At 42.6% G+C, this 19,719-nt stretch overlaps 2 protein-coding genes and 1 long non-coding RNA gene across 5 annotated transcripts in view; 1 reads left to right on the top strand and 2 right to left on the bottom strand.

Moving 5' to 3' along the window:
- The first annotated feature begins 309 nt into the window (after positions 1-309).
- On the top strand, positions 310-4,986 carry LOC109507325 (protein ABHD17A-like). Of its 2 annotated transcripts, none has more exons than XM_019856658.1 (6): positions 310-513; positions 1,022-1,105; positions 1,603-2,048; positions 2,136-2,330; positions 2,729-2,908; positions 2,997-4,986. In XM_019856658.1, exons 3-6 carry the CDS (start codon positions 1,606-1,608, stop codon positions 3,220-3,222), a joined length of 1,044 nt encoding a protein of 347 aa, XP_019712217.1. In that variant the 5' UTR covers positions 310-513; positions 1,022-1,105; positions 1,603-1,605; the 3' UTR covers positions 3,223-4,986. The 2 variants fall into 2 exon arrangements, with proteins under 2 accessions (XP_019712217.1, XP_019712218.1); XM_019856659.1 differs by having other exon boundaries at positions 1,600-2,048.
- Positions 4,987-7,426: 2,440 nt separating this feature from the next.
- Positions 7,427-19,719, bottom strand: part of LOC109507324 (GRAM domain-containing protein 3-like) — a 17,790-nt gene continuing 5,497 nt past the window's right edge. Inside the window, exons 1-13 of one of the 2 annotated variants that reach the window (XM_019856657.1) lie at positions 18,481-18,667; positions 17,268-17,408; positions 17,114-17,171; positions 16,942-17,014; positions 16,663-16,766; positions 16,487-16,576; positions 10,957-11,050; positions 10,742-10,788; positions 10,045-10,102; positions 9,693-9,737; positions 9,514-9,613; positions 8,941-9,042; positions 7,427-7,885 (exon numbers count right to left, since the gene is read on the bottom strand). In XM_019856657.1, coding sequence (XP_019712216.1) covers positions 7,870-7,885; positions 8,941-9,042; positions 9,514-9,613; positions 9,693-9,737; positions 10,045-10,102; positions 10,742-10,788; positions 10,957-11,050; positions 16,487-16,576; positions 16,663-16,766; positions 16,942-17,014; positions 17,114-17,171; positions 17,268-17,408; positions 18,481-18,521 — 969 coding nt within the window. In that variant the 5' untranslated portion in view covers positions 18,522-18,667 and the 3' untranslated portion in view covers positions 7,427-7,869. Of the gene's footprint in view, positions 7,886-8,940; positions 9,043-9,513; positions 9,614-9,692; positions 9,738-10,044; positions 10,103-10,741; positions 10,793-10,956; positions 11,051-16,486; positions 16,577-16,662; positions 16,767-16,941; positions 17,015-17,113; positions 17,172-17,267; positions 17,409-18,480; positions 18,668-19,719 lie in introns of those variants that run through there. The other variant, XM_019856656.1, reaches the window with a different exon arrangement.
- LOC109507326 (uncharacterized) lies at positions 7,888-8,927 on the bottom strand. Its single transcript, XR_002166446.1, has 2 exons — positions 8,077-8,927; positions 7,888-7,997 (listed from the first exon to the last, which is right to left on the bottom strand). It is a non-coding gene; the product is annotated as an uncharacterized LOC109507326 (long non-coding RNA).

Genomic DNA, 19,719 nt, shown 5'->3' with positions numbered 1-19,719 from the left:
CTCTCTCTCTCTCTCTCTCGCTCTCTCTCTAATCTCTATTTTGCACACGTGATTTTGAATTTGTCTGTGTGGTCTGATCAATTTTAACAGTTTTCCTTTGAAAGATATGTATCTGTACTTTCGTTTCGTTTCATATCTCTCTCTCTCTCTCTCTCTCTCTCTCTCTGTGTATATATATATATATATATATATATATATATGAATAAATGAAACAACAAAACAGTACAGTATCGCAACGCGTTTGTGTTCAATTGTTCTCAGGCGCGTCGAAATAAAGTTATTTTCCAGACGGGTTCGATTGCAGACGTCACTTCCGGATTTAATTGTACACTGCTCGAGAAAAAAAAAATCTCTTAAACCCAAATTTTTAATCCTGGTAGGCACCAAAAAAGCCGTCAGTATTTTTGAGTAAAACCATCCATGTCAAGACAAAAAGAGGACTGCCGAAGTGTTGTGCTGCTTGTGCGTACAAATCGGACCACAGCAGCCTTTCTGCCAACGTACCGTGCATCTGTAAGTAGCTAGCGCCGATGCTAACGGGCTAACACTTTAAACGCTAGCTGTCTCTGTCTGGCTAGTTGGCTTGCTAATGATAGCTGTCATTCTTATTTAGACAGTGTCCCGGTATTAACACGCACGGCGGTATTCCCGTCCAAACGTCATGCGCTTAATCACGCATAGTGCGGCTAGCTATGAAAAGCAAGATCTATGCCAGAGTAGACTAGCGTTAGAGGTGATCGCATATGATTAATCAGCATATCGGTCTCGGCTGTCTCCTGGAGCTGATGTTCCGTTAGTAGTCACAGACATCAGCAATGGTAAACACTTCTCGGCCCTCTGATCACGTTTGAAACATTTAATCACGACCTTTAGACCCGACTGAATGTTCTGTGCTGTGTATCGTATGGTTATCAACGGGTCCCTGATCTTACTTTTGTTTTTGCTGTAATATTTAGAAACTGTGCATTTGCTATCATTTGCTTACTCTGTGGTGATAGTTAAACTTTTGTTTAATTTCAAGGTGCATCTGGCTCAGTGACTACAACTTAAGACCTTGGCACCATCGTGTGCCAGTCATTCCAAGACCCAGGACTTAAGAATCCAGGTAAAGTCACGGCGGAACATTATGCGGTGCTTCCGAGTGAATCCGCGCAATAAGGCCCAAGCCAAAACTGTGGGTACCATTAGAGATGTTCACCCTCAAAGAAATGTTTCCAATTGCCTATATATTAATTTTTTAAACCTGTAACTATACCATTAGCAATGATTTCACAACAGTTGAATATAATTTTAATAAAATGGCATTTAAAGATAAATGGCTTTCAGATTATTTGATTTTTAAAAAAAAAGCTTTAGAAGAAACATGAAGAACATGAGCCAAAACTCTCCACAACTTCCATGAATAACCCAAGTTTATCTTGACTCCTCCCCTTCCTACCAAAGTCTCAGTTGAGAAAAAAAATGCACATGCGGGGAATTGATAAAGAGAACCAAAATGGCGCGGATTCACTGCAGTTGGTACCCATGCAAAGAGAGATCGTCTCATCTGCATTCTTAATCGAAATGTAACGCGCTTCTCCTGTTTTTGATCCGGTCTAGCAGAAGATGAATGGTCTGTCCATACGAGAGCTATGCTGCCTCTTCTGCTGCCCTCCTTGCCCCAGTCGCATTGCAGCCAAATTAGCTTTCCTCCCGCCAGAGCCCACCTACGCCCTCCTCCCTGACCCAGATCCTGCGTCTGGAGCAGGAACTGCATCCGGTTCCACTACTGGGAGCACCCTCCCTTCTCTGGGAGCTCCCGGTCTACGGTCGCGTTTGGGCGCTGGTAGCGGCGGTGACAGAGGAGGCGGTGGCGTCAGCGGCGGTGGAGGAGGTGGTAGTTCTGGAGTTGGGAGTGGATGTGAGAGCAGGTGGAAGCTGCATCTCACCGAGAGAGCGGAGTTTCAGTATTCTCAGAGAGAGCTGGACGTGACCGATGTGTTCCTGACCAGGTCCAGCCGAGGGAACAAGGTTGGATGCATGTACATACGCTGCGCCCCAAATGCCAGGTAAGTAGTTGCCGATAGGACCCTGTGAAGTTACATGTCCCAATTATTTTGTGGGCAATTGTTAATTTCTCTCCTTTTGCCCCTCAGGTTCACCGTGTTGTTTTCGCACGGCAACGCGGTCGATCTTGGTCAGATGAGCAGCTTCTACATTGGCTTGGGCACGCGCATCAACTGCAATATATTCTCTTACGATTACTCAGGCTACGGCGTTAGCACTGGCAAGCCGTCAGAGAAGAACCTTTATGCTGACATTGATGCCGCCTGGCATGCCTTGCGCTCTCGGTAAGTCCCCCCCCCCTCCCCCACTGTTAGAGCTTAATGATTCTCTCCTAATACCAAAGTTACACTTGAGGTATGCTGACGTCTCACGACATCATTTATGACGGCTGTCCAAACAAACTTTTTTTTTTTTTGGTGCAACTTTAGAGCCATATTTCTCTCAATAGTTTTGGTTAAATTCCAAATTGGACAACCTCAAGAATATTCGAGTTTAGAGCTACCACAGTATCTCTGCATTCATCAGTCTGGGATGACAGGTTGTTCCTTTTGTCACCGCCGAATAAGATGATCAGTGCTATCTGTTGATCACACATGGGACATGCACGTAAACTCTGCAAATGATTCTAAAATGGCGGCCGTTGTCTTGAGAAGCTTTCATCAAATACCGCGACGCGTCTCAGGTACGGCATCAGTCCCGAGAACATCATCTTGTACGGACAAAGCATCGGCACGGTGCCAACGGTGGACCTGGCGTCACGCTTCGAGTGCGCCGCTGTCGTGCTTCACTCTCCTCTCACATCCGGCATGAGAGTGGCCTTCCCCGACACCAAGAAAACGTACTGCTTCGACGCCTTCCCCAAGTAAGCCGTCGCCATTTTATTCATCTGAATCGTTAGCCCCTCGGATGGCGAAATAAAGAAAGTCTGCAATGACAACTCCCCCTTCCAGCATCGAAAAGGTGTCAAAGATCCCGTCTCCGGTGCTCATCATCCACGGTACCGAGGACGAGGTCATCGACTTCTCCCACGGCCTGGCCCTGTTCGAGCGCTGCCCAAAGGCGGTGGAGCCCCTCTGGGTGGAGGGCGCCGGTCACAACGACATTGAGCTTTACAGTCAGTACCTCGAGAGGCTACGGCGCTTCATCAACCAGGACCTGGCCGCACAGCACGCCTGAGAACGGAACCAACGGCCTCTCGTGCAGCTGCGGCGGCGTTTGTGCGTGCTTGCGTGTGCGAGTGAGAGAGAGTGAAAGCGTGAGAAACGTATGGCTCGGACAAGAATCATCTGTGTGTCTTTTAAACAACTTGTTACTTTTTAAAAGGATTGCAGGCGAAGATATCAGCATTTGAAAGGGGGGAAAAAAAAAGGTCATTTTGTGTATTTATCTGTGGTGTAGTGTGTTTGTAAAGTGGGGGGAGTTCGACGGAGCTTCGCATTTTAAAATGAATGCAATTGGAAGCTTTCTTCTTCTTAAAAGAAAAAAAAAAAAGTAACAATGATGTGTTTTGTTCCAAAAGGCACACAGATGTCATTTAAAAGCGAAGGAATGATTGTGCACCAGGATGTCGAATCTTGGATGAATATTCTGATCGTGTACGTTTGTGGTTGTGCGTGTGAGAGAGTTGAAGCAGCTTTCAGGGGGGGGAAGTGAAGGACTTCCTTATGACTTGGCTTGTGGTGAGTGAGGGAAAACTTTTTAGTGACTTATCATTATTGCTGTTTTTTTTTGATGTGTGTGTGTGTGTCTTATTTGGGTGCGTGCGTGTGTATGTATGAAGAATACCTCCACAGTTTGACCAGCTTTTTAGTGGACGACAACACTGGTCGGAATTCCACTCTTGTTTATCTGTCAGCGGACATACAGAACTGACTGCCAGATCGTAACTCGCTCGCGGCCTGGGGGGGGGGGGTGAGGAAGGTCTCCCTCCCAAACACCACTTCAACCACTGTATTTTTAAAAAAGAAAAAACAACCCTGGCCGTTTCCTTCCTGTTTCCTGGCAGCGCCGTAGATTTTGCCTTTTTTACTCTTAGCTGCTCCTCCGGACGGGGATTGTGATTTGTCCCCCCCCGTCTTGCTTTTCTTTCCACAAGCAAGATGAGCCGGTCGGGAATGTTTGTGAGGAGGAAATCTCCATGTTTGTGGATGTTTTAGCAATCCTCACGTTCATTTGAAAATTGGCTCGAAACAGAAGAGGTCACGTCTGTCAAAAGTGAGCGTGTATAGCAGACGGGAGACACTAGAGGTGAAACTTTGGTCATTTAGCGCAGAGCTGAAGAAACCATCACACCCTCCGTGTGCACGTTCCAACTCAGGACGACAGTGGAACCTCCAAAGTTGAACGTAAACCGCTTCCGTGACTTTGAATTTCCCATAGCGAATACCATTTTTCCCCTGCGCGTTCATATTCAAGGGCCAAAGCACCGTCTAATAGAAAAGTATTGCTTCGGCGCCATCTTGGTGTCAAAATACTATATTGAAGTGGGTTGGGAAAGTTTCTGAAAACACTTTTCAGTCAATTTCGGTGGGCTTAGCGAGTGTCGATGGAAGATGGCCGCCAGTGGCTTTACATCTCCCGGAGCCGAGGAAGCGTCCTTGCTCGTCCGGTCACTTATATGTCTGTGGAGTTAGCACGCAGCTACCCACATTCAAATTTAAATATGTAATTACCCCCAAATCGGATCTTGGATGTATTTATTGGTGGTCTTTTATGACTTTTTTTGTTCTTTTTTTTTTTTTTGCTTTCGAGCAGGAGCCTGATTTATTTATTTTTGGCTCATACCTCCTGGTATTTGTAAAACAAAAAAATACCCGTAAGCAGAAAAACCGCCCCAAAGCGCATGCACATAAAGAAGATAATGTCACCGTTGTTCCATACTTTGTCCACTTGTTGACTGTCTTCATTGTGTTCCATGCAGCGACAGCGACATTTGTTTTTTTGTTTTGTTTTTGATAATTCCCTCCCGGGGCTAAAAGGGAGCTTGCCCGATACATTGGTTGAGAAAATCACATCAATATATTTTATGATATCAAATAAAATGCCAGAGGGGCTTAATTGGGGCAACACAGGTTTTTGGCGTATACAATGTTTGAAAACGTTTTGAAATTGTTTACTATGCATTTCTTTTCCCCTCCATATTGTGTTCCATGCAGCGACAGCGACATTTGTTTTTTTGTTTTGTTTTTGATAATTCCCTCCCGGGGCTAAAAGGGAGCTTGCCCGATACATTGGTTGAGAAAATCACAATATATTTTATGATATCAAATAAAATGCCAGAGAGGCTTAATTGGGGCAGCACAGGTTTCTGGTGTATACAATGGTTGAAAACGTTTTGAAATTGTTTACTGTGCATTTCTTTTCCCCTCCATATTACAAAATGTGGCATTTGAACAGGGGTGTGTAGACTTTTTATATCCACTGTAGTTCTGGGCTCAAACTATCGCCACCATAAACTGTACATTCCTAACAATCTCAAGTTTGAAAAGAAGTTAACCACCATAAAATGAAACTATAATAAAGTAAAACTACTCCCCCTAACAGACGTGAGCACAGAGGGAACAGTTGGCAGAATTCTCTTGTCATTTCCACGTTCATCATTCTCCATGACGTGCTGTTTTGGGAAAATTATTTTTGTGCCTGTGGTTGATATTTGTTGCTTCTATTAGACTGAGCAGGCACATGTTCTGTCAGATTTTTTTTTTTTTGGTCCCACATTTCTCCCTCTTTGCGCTCTGAGATTTTCATGTGATGTGATTTGGACTTTGGAGGTTCCACTGTGTTGGTGTCTGGGTCTCCCAGTGTGATTTTTTTTTTCTTTTTTCCTCCCCACATGCCCTTTAGCCTGCCAACTTGTGGGGCCCACTACTTCCTGTCTGACCCAAGTCATGCGTTACCTTCTCACTTTGTGTGGTGCAGGTTCCGCCACACACACACACACGCACATTGACACTTATATAGTGTGCGACAGTATATGTACACGTTGGTTCTATGTATCAGATTAAGCATGGGGGAAAAAAAAGCAGGTCTTAAGTTTAGCACTATTGTAACAAGGGTATAAAGATGTAAAGTTTGTGTGTTATCGTTGTCTCGGATTGGCCAGGTGACTGGCTTCCCGTTTGAGAGAACCTGTAGGACCAGTTAGTACACTTGAATGAACTCACCTGAGACGGAGCGCCGTTTTTATTTTTAAATTGTTTTGAGGTTTTTTTTAATTTGTGACCGCGCTCTTCGGATTGGCTCATACTTTCAAACAGGGAACCTCATCCATCGTCGTCCTGTCTCTCTCTCTCTCTCTCTCGCTTTTTGTGCTTGCGATTGAAATCAAGGAGATCTGTTACCACCTTAAACCAGGGATCTGCCACATGTGTTCAAAGACTTTTCGTCAAGGTTTTTCTCAGCATCAGAAATTAAGAGCCCCTCCCAACCCAACCCCGCCAGACAAATCGTGTCTTCAGGGATCCATCTCGCATGGGTTTTTGGGTGCAAATGTAACTTGTTTTTTTTTTGGATGCGCCACTATGGTTGATGTATTTTGTTTCCAGGGCCCTGAACATTTATTGGAGACGGGGTGGGCGGAATTGAACGCTAAAAACTGTGTGCATGTCTATTGTGTTTTGCAGAGCAATTGATGGGGTGGGATGTTCTCTCTACAATGTATTCTGTCGTTATATGAGGGCAACGCTATAAACCAGTGGCATTGGATCTTGGAAGCGCTTTAAAAGAAAAGAAAAAAACAAAACAAAACAACAAAAAACAGGACATTTCTTTGCATTTTTTAAAAATTGCTGATTCCAAGTCATGTATGCTCAAGTTTTGTCCTGGGGGTCATTTGGTTGGTGGGTGGGTGGGGTAGACTACTTGAACAATACTAGTGGACTGTTTATACTGTAAGGTTACTGTACTTAACCTATTCTCTTCTTTGTATTATGATTTGTAATTTTATGTTGCTTTTTGAACTGAGACTCTGATGTAATGGAATTAATACATGGGACTGAATCTTGACCTTTTTATGGATAACAAAATAAAAGATCACTTATGTACAAGAAGGATCAGAGTGGCTTGGATCACATGGTCGTGTCAGTTGCGCATTGCAAAATGACCAGGCCCAGATCGTAAGGCGCATTTGAACCTGAGCAAATGGAATACAACAGGATGATATTGAAATGGCATCGTCCACTCCAAGTTTTATTTGATTCATATGAATGAATGTAGACACTCAAGTAAAATTCTGTTTCGAGAATGGCCATTAAATTGAGATATACAAATAAGTTCATTGCTCGCTGTCACTGTAGGAGAAAAAAACCAAATCAGGGCTTGAAAAGATTTCCTCCTGTCTTATGTGATCTGTTTTGAAATAAGCCAGACACTCCAAATCAGACGGATTGTAACAAAGTTATTTATTTACAAATTTTGGCAACAGACAGGGATGACAAAATGTTTGACTTGGAATTGAAAACTGAAGGGAAATTAAGTGGCTTTACCCGGTGATGCTCCTGTTTAGATGAAAACACTGCCCTCTACTGGCTAACATGTGTATTGTACAAGTAAAACCAAAAAAAAAGTGCTCAATTCCACTATTAAAATCTCACGTGAAATGTACAGAATTTTAACATTCAAATTTTCTTTTCGACTGTTTACTTTTGGTTGGTTGAAGTAAACAAGGGCCCGCGAAATGCAGTCTTTGTGTCCCTGATTTCGCTCATCCATTTTATGGGCCGACGTCAACCGCCACATGTCTCTTCTCTCATTAAAGGCGAATAAACTCTCTATTTAAATTACACAGTGAATCTTGGGAGAATTGCTGATGGTCGTTGCTCCTGGCTATGTTTCTTGTTGGCTAAAAAAAAAAAAAAAAAAAAAAAAATCAAGACAAAGGTCAAGGAGAATTTTTGATGCAGAACGAGGATAATTGAGCAGTATAATCAGTACTGGCTGGCACAATGTCATTACTGTATATGAAAAATTGTAGCTATTAAAAAATATGTTCAATATTTCATTGATTACATGCCGTGTTGAACCCATCAGGACCAGTCAGGACTTTTGTGCTGGCCCAAACACTCAGAAGCACTGACCTCCATTTACAAACTGAATTCTAATCTTTGTCCCATGGAAATTGTATGAATTTATTCCCAGTCGTCTCTTCTTTTGATTTTGTCTTGCCTGCACTGCTTCCAGAACGTTTATGTGGTTAAGAGTTATTATTCTTTTTTTGTCTCGTCGCATTTCAGCCAACTTCCTGGGCCCACAATGACTTGGCCATTTTTCCATCCTCTGATTGGTTGGTCAGAGCACGCCTTGCTTGACTTGCGGAACCTGTCTTGAGTGACCGCCACGCACGAATACATGTAAATTCCGCATCTCTGTTGAATGATATCGTTTTTAGCTTACATTTTTTTGCTGTGTTTTTCATTTCATGAGGTATATATTGATTCCGAACTACTCCAGAGTCCAGATGATAACATAACATAAATTCAATCACAAAATGTATTTGCTAATTTATTCTTTCCTCGCCATTTCTATTAAATGACCCGTTTCGCGATCGCAGACAGTGAGTGTTATTCTATCAATATTTTCAAAGCAGCATATTTGGGCAGTAGCCACTTTGACTTTGCAAACACACCTGGGTGTGACCGTAGCGGAATGTAATCACTTGCCTTTTTTTCAGCCTTCAGCGGCATACGGGTAGACAAGCAAAAAGCCATGCCCATCGTTTTTGTTTTGTTTGTTTTTCTTGAAATAATTTTTTGAAAAATCTGATCAAGCCAGTAATGGTTTTAAACCGGTTTGAGGCATTACCAGCACAAGCTTGCCCAAATGTGTGTGTGTGCATGTGTGTGTGTGTGTGTGTGTGTGTGTGTGTGTGTGTGTGTGTGAGCGCGCGTGTGCACTCACTCTCCGAAGAGCAAAGACAGCTCAGACAAAGAACTTAGCTGCCTCTCCAGTGCTATCATCCTGAGCCCAATGTAGCCGGACACCAACAGGAGCAGCACCAACCTTCACGCATGTTGTGTACAGACACACACACACACACACACACACACACACACACACACACACACACACACACACACACACACAGCACAACATGCCTTACTATTGTACTGGGTGCATAGAAGCCAAATTGGGCATGCACCTTCGTGAGCACTGACAAGATAATTACGGCCAACCAACACGCTTCACATAAAAAAATAGCCACGAAGCAGGAAATAGTTACACCAACACAATACAATAAACTGGTTACTGTATTTGTTTTTTTGTTTGTTTTTTTGGTGTGGATCCTGCCAGGGGAAATGTATGCTCTCTCAAAATGTCCATTAATTTGGCATTCAGTGGTCACTGAGCGTTGCAGCAGAGAAACTAGTGGAGTCACTGAAAGGCACAAAACTGGACATCCTTGGATCACGAATCCAGAAATGTGTGTTATGAATGGGACGGCGGTTGTAGGCCCAACATTAGTCAACTTACAACATTAAGTAGGCGAATAAGACAATGCTGAAATTCACTCTTGGTCGGAGGAAGAAAAACACTGTGACGTCCTCCATGATCTTCCAAAGCCATGACGAAACTGAGACAAATAAATTTGCACTGCATCAATGTTCCCTTCTTGCCGAGTGGCATCATGAACAGAACATAAAAGGCCTTACACGTGCCGTCCGCCTCCTCTGTTGTAGACATTCTTTGGGTGGAACCTGCCAAAGTACAAAAAAAAAAAAAAAGAATGCTCAGGATAAATGGGAGCGGCGTTATGATTCGAAAACAGGCTTTAAAATAAGTTGTTGCCAGCATGTCTCAGGGGGAAAATATGAAAATATTTTCATTCAAATCTGAAAAGATTTGTTCGTTTTATACAGCATGTTAATAAATGTTCAATGCACGATATACTGCGCCAACAAAAAGAGAGTATATTGGATTGACAGTATCAGTCATGGACATAAGGAACATTTTCTGTCTTACGTTTACTGGCCGATTGAGGGATGTTGTCATCCAGATAATTACCATTCTGCCCGCTCATATGGTGATCCACGGTGTCATCAATGCTGGAATGACTGGAGACCTGCCGTTTGGACATGCGGACAAGCAGTAAGGTAGCGCGTTGATGACAGAAGAGCCACTAAAGTCAGACATACAGCATTATTATGTGAGTCGTTATTTTCGTTGGGGAATTGTCTGAACAAATCAGCGCTGCTGAATGGAGTGTGCTTGACCTTACGGAAAGTTTATTCTTCTTCTTCTTATTATTATTAACCATCCAGCCATTCATCCATCCATCCATTTTCTAATCCGCTTTTTCCTCACAAGGGTCACAGGCGTGCTGGAGCCTATCCCAGCTGTCTTCGGACAGTAGGCGGGGGACACCCTGAACTGGTTGCAGGCCAATCGCAGGGCACACATAGACGAACAACCAATCGCGCTCACACCCACACCTGGGGACAATTTAGAATGTTCCATTAACCTGCCACGCATGTTTTTGGAATGTGGGAGGAAACCGAATTACCCGGAGAAAACCCACACAGGTACGAGGAAAAACATGTCAACTCCTCACAGGAAGGCCAGAGCCAAAATCGAACCCTGCCCCTCTGCACTGTGAAGCCGAGGTGATAACCAGTCGAACACGGTGCCACCCAATAATAATAACAATAATTATTGTTATAATTATTATTTTGTAATTATTTTTTATTATTCCTTCACCCACCAAATTGGAATCAGCTTCATTCTCAGCAGAGGATCCATGAGGGCTGTCTCCCTGTGTTGTTACCGAAAAGAAGAAAAAAAAAAAACAAAACAAAAAGAAAACAATTAAATAAAATAAATTACACACCCACACACACACACACACACACGCCCACAGTCCCACCCACACCCACAAAAAAGTCCTTCATTTGCGGTGCGACGCCACGCACGCACAGCGTTTGGCGCTTGGCACGCTCACCTGTGCCTGCGAACAGACACTTTGGAGGAGATTGTAGCACATCTCTCGGTTTCTCAAGGAAACAAAAAAGTACTGCGGGGACAAACAGAAAGCATGAGATGACTGATCAGCAATGAAAAAAACCAATTTAACTTCATTCCAGCGGCATCACGGCATCAAGTTCGAGCCCATGTTCCCCACTGAATTGCTTCCTTCACGAAATGACTTCCTTCAAGACGCGTTGGCGTCAAGCGCTTTAAAGTGTTCACTTTTTATGAGGAGCCGTTTCAAATTTACGATGAAGTCGACAAAATAGCTGCACCTTTTTTTACTGCCACTCATACAACCCTTGTCAAAGTGAATGAATTGTAATTGCACATCCACTGCAGTGGGTGGCAGTGGCGCTCTCATTGTACGAGTGTGTATAAACTATGTCAATAAAGCTATTCGGCAGATTTATATTTCTCTTTTTTTTTCTTTAGTGTTAATAAGGACACTTCCTGATACACATTTTCCAGAAAAATTACTATACTATGTCGTTTTTTTCGGCTAAAAACGCCTTACTATACATGGTCGTTTTTTCCGGCTAAAAACGCCTTACTATACATGGTCGTTTTTTCCGGCTAAAAACGCCTTACTATACATGGTCGTTTTTTCCGGCTAAAAACGCCTTACTATACATGGTCGTTTTTTCCGGCTAAAAACGCCTTACTATACATGGTCGTTTTTTCCGGCTAAAAACGCCTTACTATACATGGTCGTTTTTTCCGGCTAAAAACGCCTTACTATACATGGTCGTTTTTTCCGGCTAAAAACGCCTTACTATACATGGTCGTTTTTTCCGGCTAAAAACGCCTTACTATACATGGTCGTTTTTTCCGGCTAAAAACGCCTTACTATACATGGTCGTTTTTTCCGGCTAAAAACGCCTTACTATACATGGTCGTTTTTTCCGGCTAAAAACGCCTTACTATACATGGTCGTTTTTTCCGGCTAAAAACGCCTTACTATACATGGTCGTTTTTTCCGGCTAAAAACGCCTTACTATACATGGTCGTTTTTTCCGGCTAAAAACGCCTTACTATACATGGTCGTTTTTTCCGGCTAAAAACGCCTTACTATACATGGTCGTTTTTTCCGGCTAAAAACGCCTTACTATACATGGTCGTTTTTTCCGGCTAAAAACGCCTTACTATACATGGTCGTTTTTTCCGGCTAAAAACGCCTTACTATACATGGTCGTTTTTTCCGGCTAAAAACGCCTTACTATACATGGTCGTTTTTTCCGGCTAAAAACGCCTTACTATACATGGTCGTTTTTTCCGGCTAAAAACGCCTTACTATACATGGTCGTTTTTTCCGGCTAAAAACGCCTTACTATACATGGTCGTTTTTTCCGGCTAAAAACGCCTTACTATACATGGTCGTTTTTTCCGGCTAAAAACGCCTTACTATACATGGTCGTTTTTTCCGGCTAAAAACGCCTTACTATACATGGTCGTTTTTTCCGGCTAAAAACGCCTTACTATACATGGTCGTTTTTTCCGGCTAAAAACGCCTTACTATACATGGTCGTTTTTTCCGGCTAAAAACGCCTTACTATACATGGTCGTTTTTTCCGGCTAAAAACGCCTTACTATACATGGTCGTTTTTTCCGGCTAAAAACGCCTTACTATACATGGTCGTTTTTTCCGGCTAAAAACGCCTTACTATACATGGTCGTTTTTTCCGGCTAAAAACGCCTTACTATACATGGTCGTTTTTTCCGGCTAAAAACGCCTTACTATACATGGTCGTTTTTTCCGGCTAAAAACGCCTTACTATACATGGTCGTTTTTTCCGGCTAAAAACGCCTTACTATACATGGTCGTTTTTTCCGGCTAAAAACGCCTTACTATACATGGTCGTTTTTTCCGGCTAAAAACGCCTTACTATACATGGTCGTTTTTTCCGGCTAAAAACGCCTTACTATACATGGTCGTTTTTTCCGGCTAAAAACGCCTTACTATACATGGTCGTTTTTTCCGGCTAAAAACGCCTTACTATACATGGTCGTTTTTTCCGGCTAAAAACGCCTTACTATACATGGTCGTTTTTTCCGGCTAAAAACGCCTTACTATACATGGTCGTTTTTTCCGGCTAAAAACGCCTTACTATACATGGTCGTTTTTTCCGGCTAAAAACGCCTTACTATACATGGTCGTTTTTTCCGGCTAAAAACGCCTTACTATACATGGTCGTTTTTTCCGGCTAAAAACGCCTTACTATACATGGTCGTTTTTTCCGGCTAAAAACGCCTTACTATACATGGTCGTTTTTTCCGGCTAAAAACGCCTTACTATACATGGTCGTTTTTTCCGGCTAAAAACGCCTTACTATACATGGTCGTTTTTTCCGGCTAAAAACGCCTTACTATACATGGTCGTTTTTTCCGGCTAAAAACGCCTTACTATACATGGTCGTTTTTTCCGGCTAAAAACGCCTTACTATACATGGTCGTTTTTTCCGGCTAAAAACGCCTTACTATACATGGTCGTTTTTTCCGGCTAAAAACGCCTTACTATACATGGTCGTTTTTTCCGGCTAAAAACGCCTTACTATACATGGTCGTTTTTTCCGGCTAAAAACGCCTTACTATACATGGTCGTTTTTTCCGGCTAAAAACGCCTTACTATACATGGTCGTTTTTTCCGGCTAAAAACGCCTTACTATACATGGTCGTTTTTTCCGGCTAAAAACGCCTTACTATACATGGTCGTTTTTTCCGGCTAAAAACGCCTTACTATACATGGTCGTTTTTTCCGGCTAAAAACGCCTTACTATACATGGTCGTTTTTTCCGGCTAAAAACGCCTTACTATACATGGTCGTTTTTTCCGGCTAAAAACGCCTTACTATACATGGTCGTTTTTTCCGGCTAAAAACGCCTTACTATACATGGTCGTTTTTTCCGGCTAAAAACGCCTTACTATACATGGTCGTTTTTTCCGGCTAAAAACGCCTTACTATACATGGTCGTTTTTTCCGGCTAAAAACGCCTTACTATACATGGTCGTTTTTTCCGGCTAAAAACGCCTTACTATACATGGTCGTTTTTTCCGGCTAAAAACGCCTTACTATACATGGTCGTTTTTTCCGGCTAAAAACGCCTTACTATACATGGTCGTTTTTTCCGGCTAAAAACGCCTTACTATACATGGTCGTTTTTTCCGGCTAAAAACGCCTTACTATACATGGTCGTTTTTTCCGGCTAAAAACGCCTTACTATACATGGTCGTTTTTTCCGGCTAAAAACGCCTTACTATACATGGTCGTTTTTTCCGGCTAAAAACGCCTTACTATACATGGTCGTTTTTTCCGGCTAAAAACGCCTTACTATACATGGTCGTTTTTTCCGGCTAAAAACGCCTTACTATACATGGTCGTTTTTTCCGGCTAAAAACGCCTTACTATACATGGTCGTTTTTTCCGGCTAAAAACGCCTTACTATACATGGTCGTTTTTTCCGGCTAAAAACGCCTTACTATACATGGTCGTTTTTTCCGGCTAAAAACGCCTTACTATACATGGTCGTTTTTTCCGGCTAAAAACGCCTTACTATACATGGTCGTTTTTTCCGGCTAAAAACGCCTTACTATACATGGTCGTTTTTTCCGGCTAAAAACGCCTTACTATACATGGTCGTTTTTTCCGGCTAAAAACGCCTTACTATACATGGTCGTTTTTTCCGGCTAAAAACGCCTTACTATACATGGTCGTTTTTTCCGGCTAAAAACGCCTTACTATACATGGTCGTTTTTTCCGGCTAAAAACGCCTTACTATACATGGTCGTTTTTTCCGGCTAAAAACGCCTTACTATACATGGTCGTTTTTTCCGGCTAAAAACGCCTTACTATACATGGTCGTTTTTTCCGGCTAAAAACGCCTTACTATACATGGTCGTTTTTTCCGGCTAAAAACGCCTTACTATACATGGTCGTTTTTTCCGGCTAAAAACGCCTTACTATACATGGTCGTTTTTTCCGGCTAAAAACGCCTTACTATACATGGTCGTTTTTTCCGGCTAAAAACGCCTTACTATACATGGTCGTTTTTTCCGGCTAAAAACGCCTTACTATACATGGTCGTTTTTTCCGGCTAAAAACGCCTTACTATACATGGTCGTTTTTTCCGGCTAAAAACGCCTTACTATACATGGTCGTTTTTTCCGGCTAAAAACGCCTTACTATACATGGTCGTTTTTTCCGGCTAAAAACGCCTTACTATACATGGTCGTTTTTTCCGGCTAAAAACGCCTTACTATACATGGTCGTTTTTTCCGGCTAAAAACGCCTTACTATACATGGTCGTTTTTTCCGGCTAAAAACGCCTTACTATACATGGTCGTTTTTTCCGGCTAAAAACGCCTTACTATACATGGTCGTTTTTTCCGGCTAAAAACGCCTTACTATACATGGTCGTTTTTTCCGGCTAAAAACGCCTTACTATACATGGTCGTTTTTTCCGGCTAAAAACGCCTTACTATACATGGTCGTTTTTTCCGGCTAAAAACGCCTTACTATACATGGTCGTTTTTTCCGGCTAAAAACGCCTTACTATACATGGTCGTTTTTTCCGGCTAAAAACGCCTTACTATACATGGTCGTTTTTTCCGGCTAAAAACGCCTTACTATACATGGTCGTTTTTTCCGGCTAAAAACGCCTTACTATACATGGTCGTTTTTTCCGGCTAAAAACGCCTTACTATACATGGTCGTTTTTTCCGGCTAAAAACGCCTTACTATACATGGTCGTTTTTTCCGGCTAAAAACGCCTTACTATACATGGTCGTTTTTTCCGGCTAAAAACGCCTTACTATACATGGTCGTTTTTTCCGGCTAAAAACGCCTTACTATACATGGTCGTTTTTTCCGGCTAAAAACGCCTTACTATACATGGTCGTTTTTTTCGGGCTAAAAACGCCTTTCTATACATGGTCGTTTTTTCCGGGCTAAAAACACCTTACTATACCACTTACTATACTGTGAGGAGGGGGTGAAATAAATACATTCTTCCTATCGTTAATCAATTATTAGCACTGCACTAATCACGTTTTGTATTTTAAACACCAACGTAGCCTCCGTGACCTTACTGTTAATGTACAACAGGTGAACAATTGGCATTAGTTTGGCTGTGTGCCCTTTCAGCAACGAATAGCTGAACACAAACGCTGCAGCAACACATGCAGACAGATAAAAAGATAATAGCCACAGACATATAGTTTGGAAAAACGATGAATAATTCTGCCGTACCGAAAACCTGAGAGAGAAGCTCAGTCTTACAGGACAGTATATCCATATGGCCTGTCTGATACTATCCCCGGGTGGCCATGATGGCGCACATACCAGAATCGGCAGTACAATGTGCAGTGAAGGAGAAAATATGCCTACAGTTCTTTTACATTCTAGTTCATTACATCAGTACTGTATATTTACGGTAGCAGTTACAGTGTTTAGCTCCCAAAACGGGGAGGAAAAGCATCATCTGACCTTCTCGTCATCGGCAGTTTGTATCGACAGCATGGACAAAGCTGCATTTTGTTTCTTCACCTCCTGGATGTTGGATGTGGGGATCACCACCTGCAACACGGGCGAGCCCTGCTTAGGGGCGGTACTGGATGACCAGGATCAACAGATTTCCAAAACGCCTCGACTACAGCGCTTACCTTGGTCTCTTTGAGCAGCACGGACGAGAAGAAGCACACGTTATTTTCCGAAATATAAAGTTTTCCATGATAGAGCACTTCCTTTTGCAGAGCGCAGGTGAAAGCTGCGGAAACATACACACGCACACACATAAACGCGCTTTGAAATTCTGATTTGTCTTTTCTTTTTGACACAGTGTAGCGATAGCCCGTGTGGCACTAGTAGTAAGGATTAATTCCGTTTTGAAAATCACTGTAAAAATAAACAACAACAAAAAAAAAAAAAACAAGTCTACTCACTATGTGTCAGGTTCTCTCCTTCTGGGATTTCCTTAAAGAGTCTGTGGAAATTTCGATTGTGTTTGTGGAAACTCTAAAATGATACAAAAAAATAAAAACACACATTTGCATCAGTATACACTCGCTGGCCACAAAATTCGGCACCGTTTTATGTCCACTCATATTGGCGTACATTGTTGCTGATGAGCCCATCTTGCCGCTCAATTATCTCCTCCACGGAAGTCTTCTCCCTGAAGGCGCGAAAGATGTCAGGACGCAGATCAGGAGAGAAACAATTGGCGCACGAGCGATATCCTGCTTCGATGCCAATGCTGGCGGGGGCCTACCTGCCGCCGAAGTTGCCGTTGGAATTTTGATTTAGTTCCGGGATCTCCAGTTCGCTATCCTCCTGGCTCGTTCTGTACTTCTTCAGGAGCCTGTGAGTGGAGCCTCTGCGGTTGCTGATGCTTCCTGTCGCATCCTGTGAGCTGACCACAGAGAAGGAAGGGAATGCTGTTATGTCGTGATCTGTCCAAAAGGGACAGAGGGTTTGTAGGAAGTCGCAGTTGTGCGTGCTTTATGGCAGCCTGAAGACAAAATGGGGGTTTCGTTAGTAGATGCGTGACAGCTCATTTGCTACCTCAGCCTGGTTCCTACCTTAGATTACATATGTGCTCGCACACGATCGACTAATTTAAATAAAAGAGCATTCAAGCAGTTGAGGAAGGTTGTATTTTATACTGTATACGCATTTGAGCATTAAAACATATTAAGATGCCTGTTCTGTATGTTGTTGGTTTAATTAAAAACAAAAACTGGCATGTTGAGTCCTTATTTAAACCCTTTCAGGTATAGCGGTGACTACAGTGGACAGCTTATCATGTTATCAGGTTACAGGGTGCATGAAAGGGTTAGGAAGTGCACAGTTAGCACTGATGAAAAATGGTGCCCCCCCCCCCTCCTCCACCCGCACCCCCCTTCGTTGAAGTTGCCCATCCCTGATCTAGAATGTGACAGTCACATTGTGGAATCTGTGTTTCTCTGATATTTCAGTTTCACTTTCGGCAAGACAGCGCCGTGCGCTCCTCGTGTTCAGCTAGAGCAGCCGTCCCCAAACTTTCAAGGCCAAGTACCGCTCCGAAAACTGAAGTAGCTCCATCGTGAAGAAATTTATCAAAGAGTAGTAAGGCCCAAGTGTTCATCCACAAAAACCCAAGAAAGACTAAATTTTATTCTGAAAGATTATCGTCAATACCACTGTAACCCACTGCCACATTCTGCATGGTTTGAACATACTCCTGCTCTTAAATACAGTATAGGGGAAAAAAACCCGAAATCACGATTCACTTAAATTGTATTGCACGCATATTCAACAAACACTGTACCAAAGTACAAATCGAACATGAAACATAAACGCAAATGTATTAAGCTACAAAGTAAAATACAACTGAACTGTCGAGAACTGTACATGTGGCAGTAATTCTTTCCGTATCGCACTCGGTGGATCACCGCGCAATGGCACCGCCAAAAAAAAAAAGAATATAACTTCCTTGTACTTACACAGAGCTGTCCAGTGAGAACTTCCTGTTCTTCAGACTCATGCTGGGAACATAACACACACACACACACTCACGCACATACAAGCACAAATGCCCTCACACACTCTCACACATATTCACAAATGAAAGCAATCTGCCAAAAAGCAACCAACCGCCCGTGGCTTCATTCCCGCAAGTGAAAGAGAGGCAGCAAAAGTGAGAAAACGCCACGGTGAGTGGAGCGCCCACAACAAACCGGATCAGCCAATCAGCTGCGAGGGCTTGCCAGAAGTCAACCAATCGTAGCGAATGTGGGCGTGGTTCACATCCGTTGCTCGTGGTTACCACACAAGGTGCCGCACAAAAAGTCACGCGATGGTAACCAGCTTAGCAAGCACCGATAAGACATCAAGCCATTGTCATTTCATATCTCCCTATCACATCTGTCTTGTTGAAAAATGTGCGGACTTTATTACTTTCTTACTTACGCGTGGATGTAATGCTTTGTAAGAGAGAAAGTTACTTTTTTATTCATTTCATTTGCTTGTAATGTCGTTGAATATGTGTGGGCTTTATTTCATGGTAAAAAAACAAAACAAAATCAGATGACTATGCCGTCCCCCAACCTCACTTATGAACTGATCCTCAAATTCTAATTTAATGACCACAAATGATTTTGGTCCATCCATTTATGACAATGACAAATGGTGACGTGGCAGGCAGAACAATTAACTACTCTTCCACTAAATGGCCGAATGTTCAATTCATTCTCGTATGTCTGTTGCCATCTATACAGAGAGAATCGCAGCTGTTCAAAGGGAGTAGGAAGAAGTGCAAAAACTTTTCTAGTCTTACCCCTTCTTCTCGATATATTCCTCATATCAAATTATTACACTAGAGTAGTGGGTTACTTAGATACGAATAGTATCTTGACGTAGAAACAAATACAAAGCGTAAGTGTGGCTTGTGAACTCTTTCAAATATACGTGCTATAGGAAAACAAAAACAAAAAAACAAAAAAGGCCTTTCTATAGGTACTGCAGTGTCGTGTTGTACTTGTGTTAAGGAGCGTGTTTCGTTTTGTTTGTTAAATTTATCATTTCCAGTTGTATTATGAGCATGAAATTAGAAATACATTACAAAAAAATGTTCTTCAGTAAAATCAGTTGAAACCTACGGTGGCCCTGAAGTGCAAAGCACGCACACGCACACACACACACACACACACACACACACACACACACACACACACACACACACA

Source organism: Hippocampus comes, unplaced genomic scaffold, assembly GCF_001891065.2.
Source record: "Hippocampus comes isolate QL1 unplaced genomic scaffold, H_comes_QL1_v1.1 scaffold105, whole genome shotgun sequence".
In the NCBI taxonomy this organism is placed as follows: Eukaryota; Metazoa; Chordata; class Actinopteri; order Syngnathiformes; family Syngnathidae; genus Hippocampus; species Hippocampus comes.
This window is presented reverse-complemented; position numbering and strand designations above follow the sequence as displayed.

What these genes read in the sequence shown, in the direction of transcription:
- LOC109507325 (XM_019856658.1), top strand. Translation starts at nt 1,606, where the DNA reads ATGAATGGTCTGTCCATACGAGAGCTATGCTGCCTCTTCTGCTGCCCT. An exon ending in CGCTGCGCCCCAAATGCCAG is followed by an intron (nt 2,049 to 2,135) that starts GTAAGTAGTTGC and finishes TTTGCCCCTCAG; the next exon opens with GTTCACCGTGTTGTTTTCGC. An exon ending in TGGCATGCCTTGCGCTCTCG is followed by an intron (nt 2,331 to 2,728) that starts GTAAGTCCCCCC and finishes GACGCGTCTCAG; the next exon opens with GTACGGCATCAGTCCCGAGA.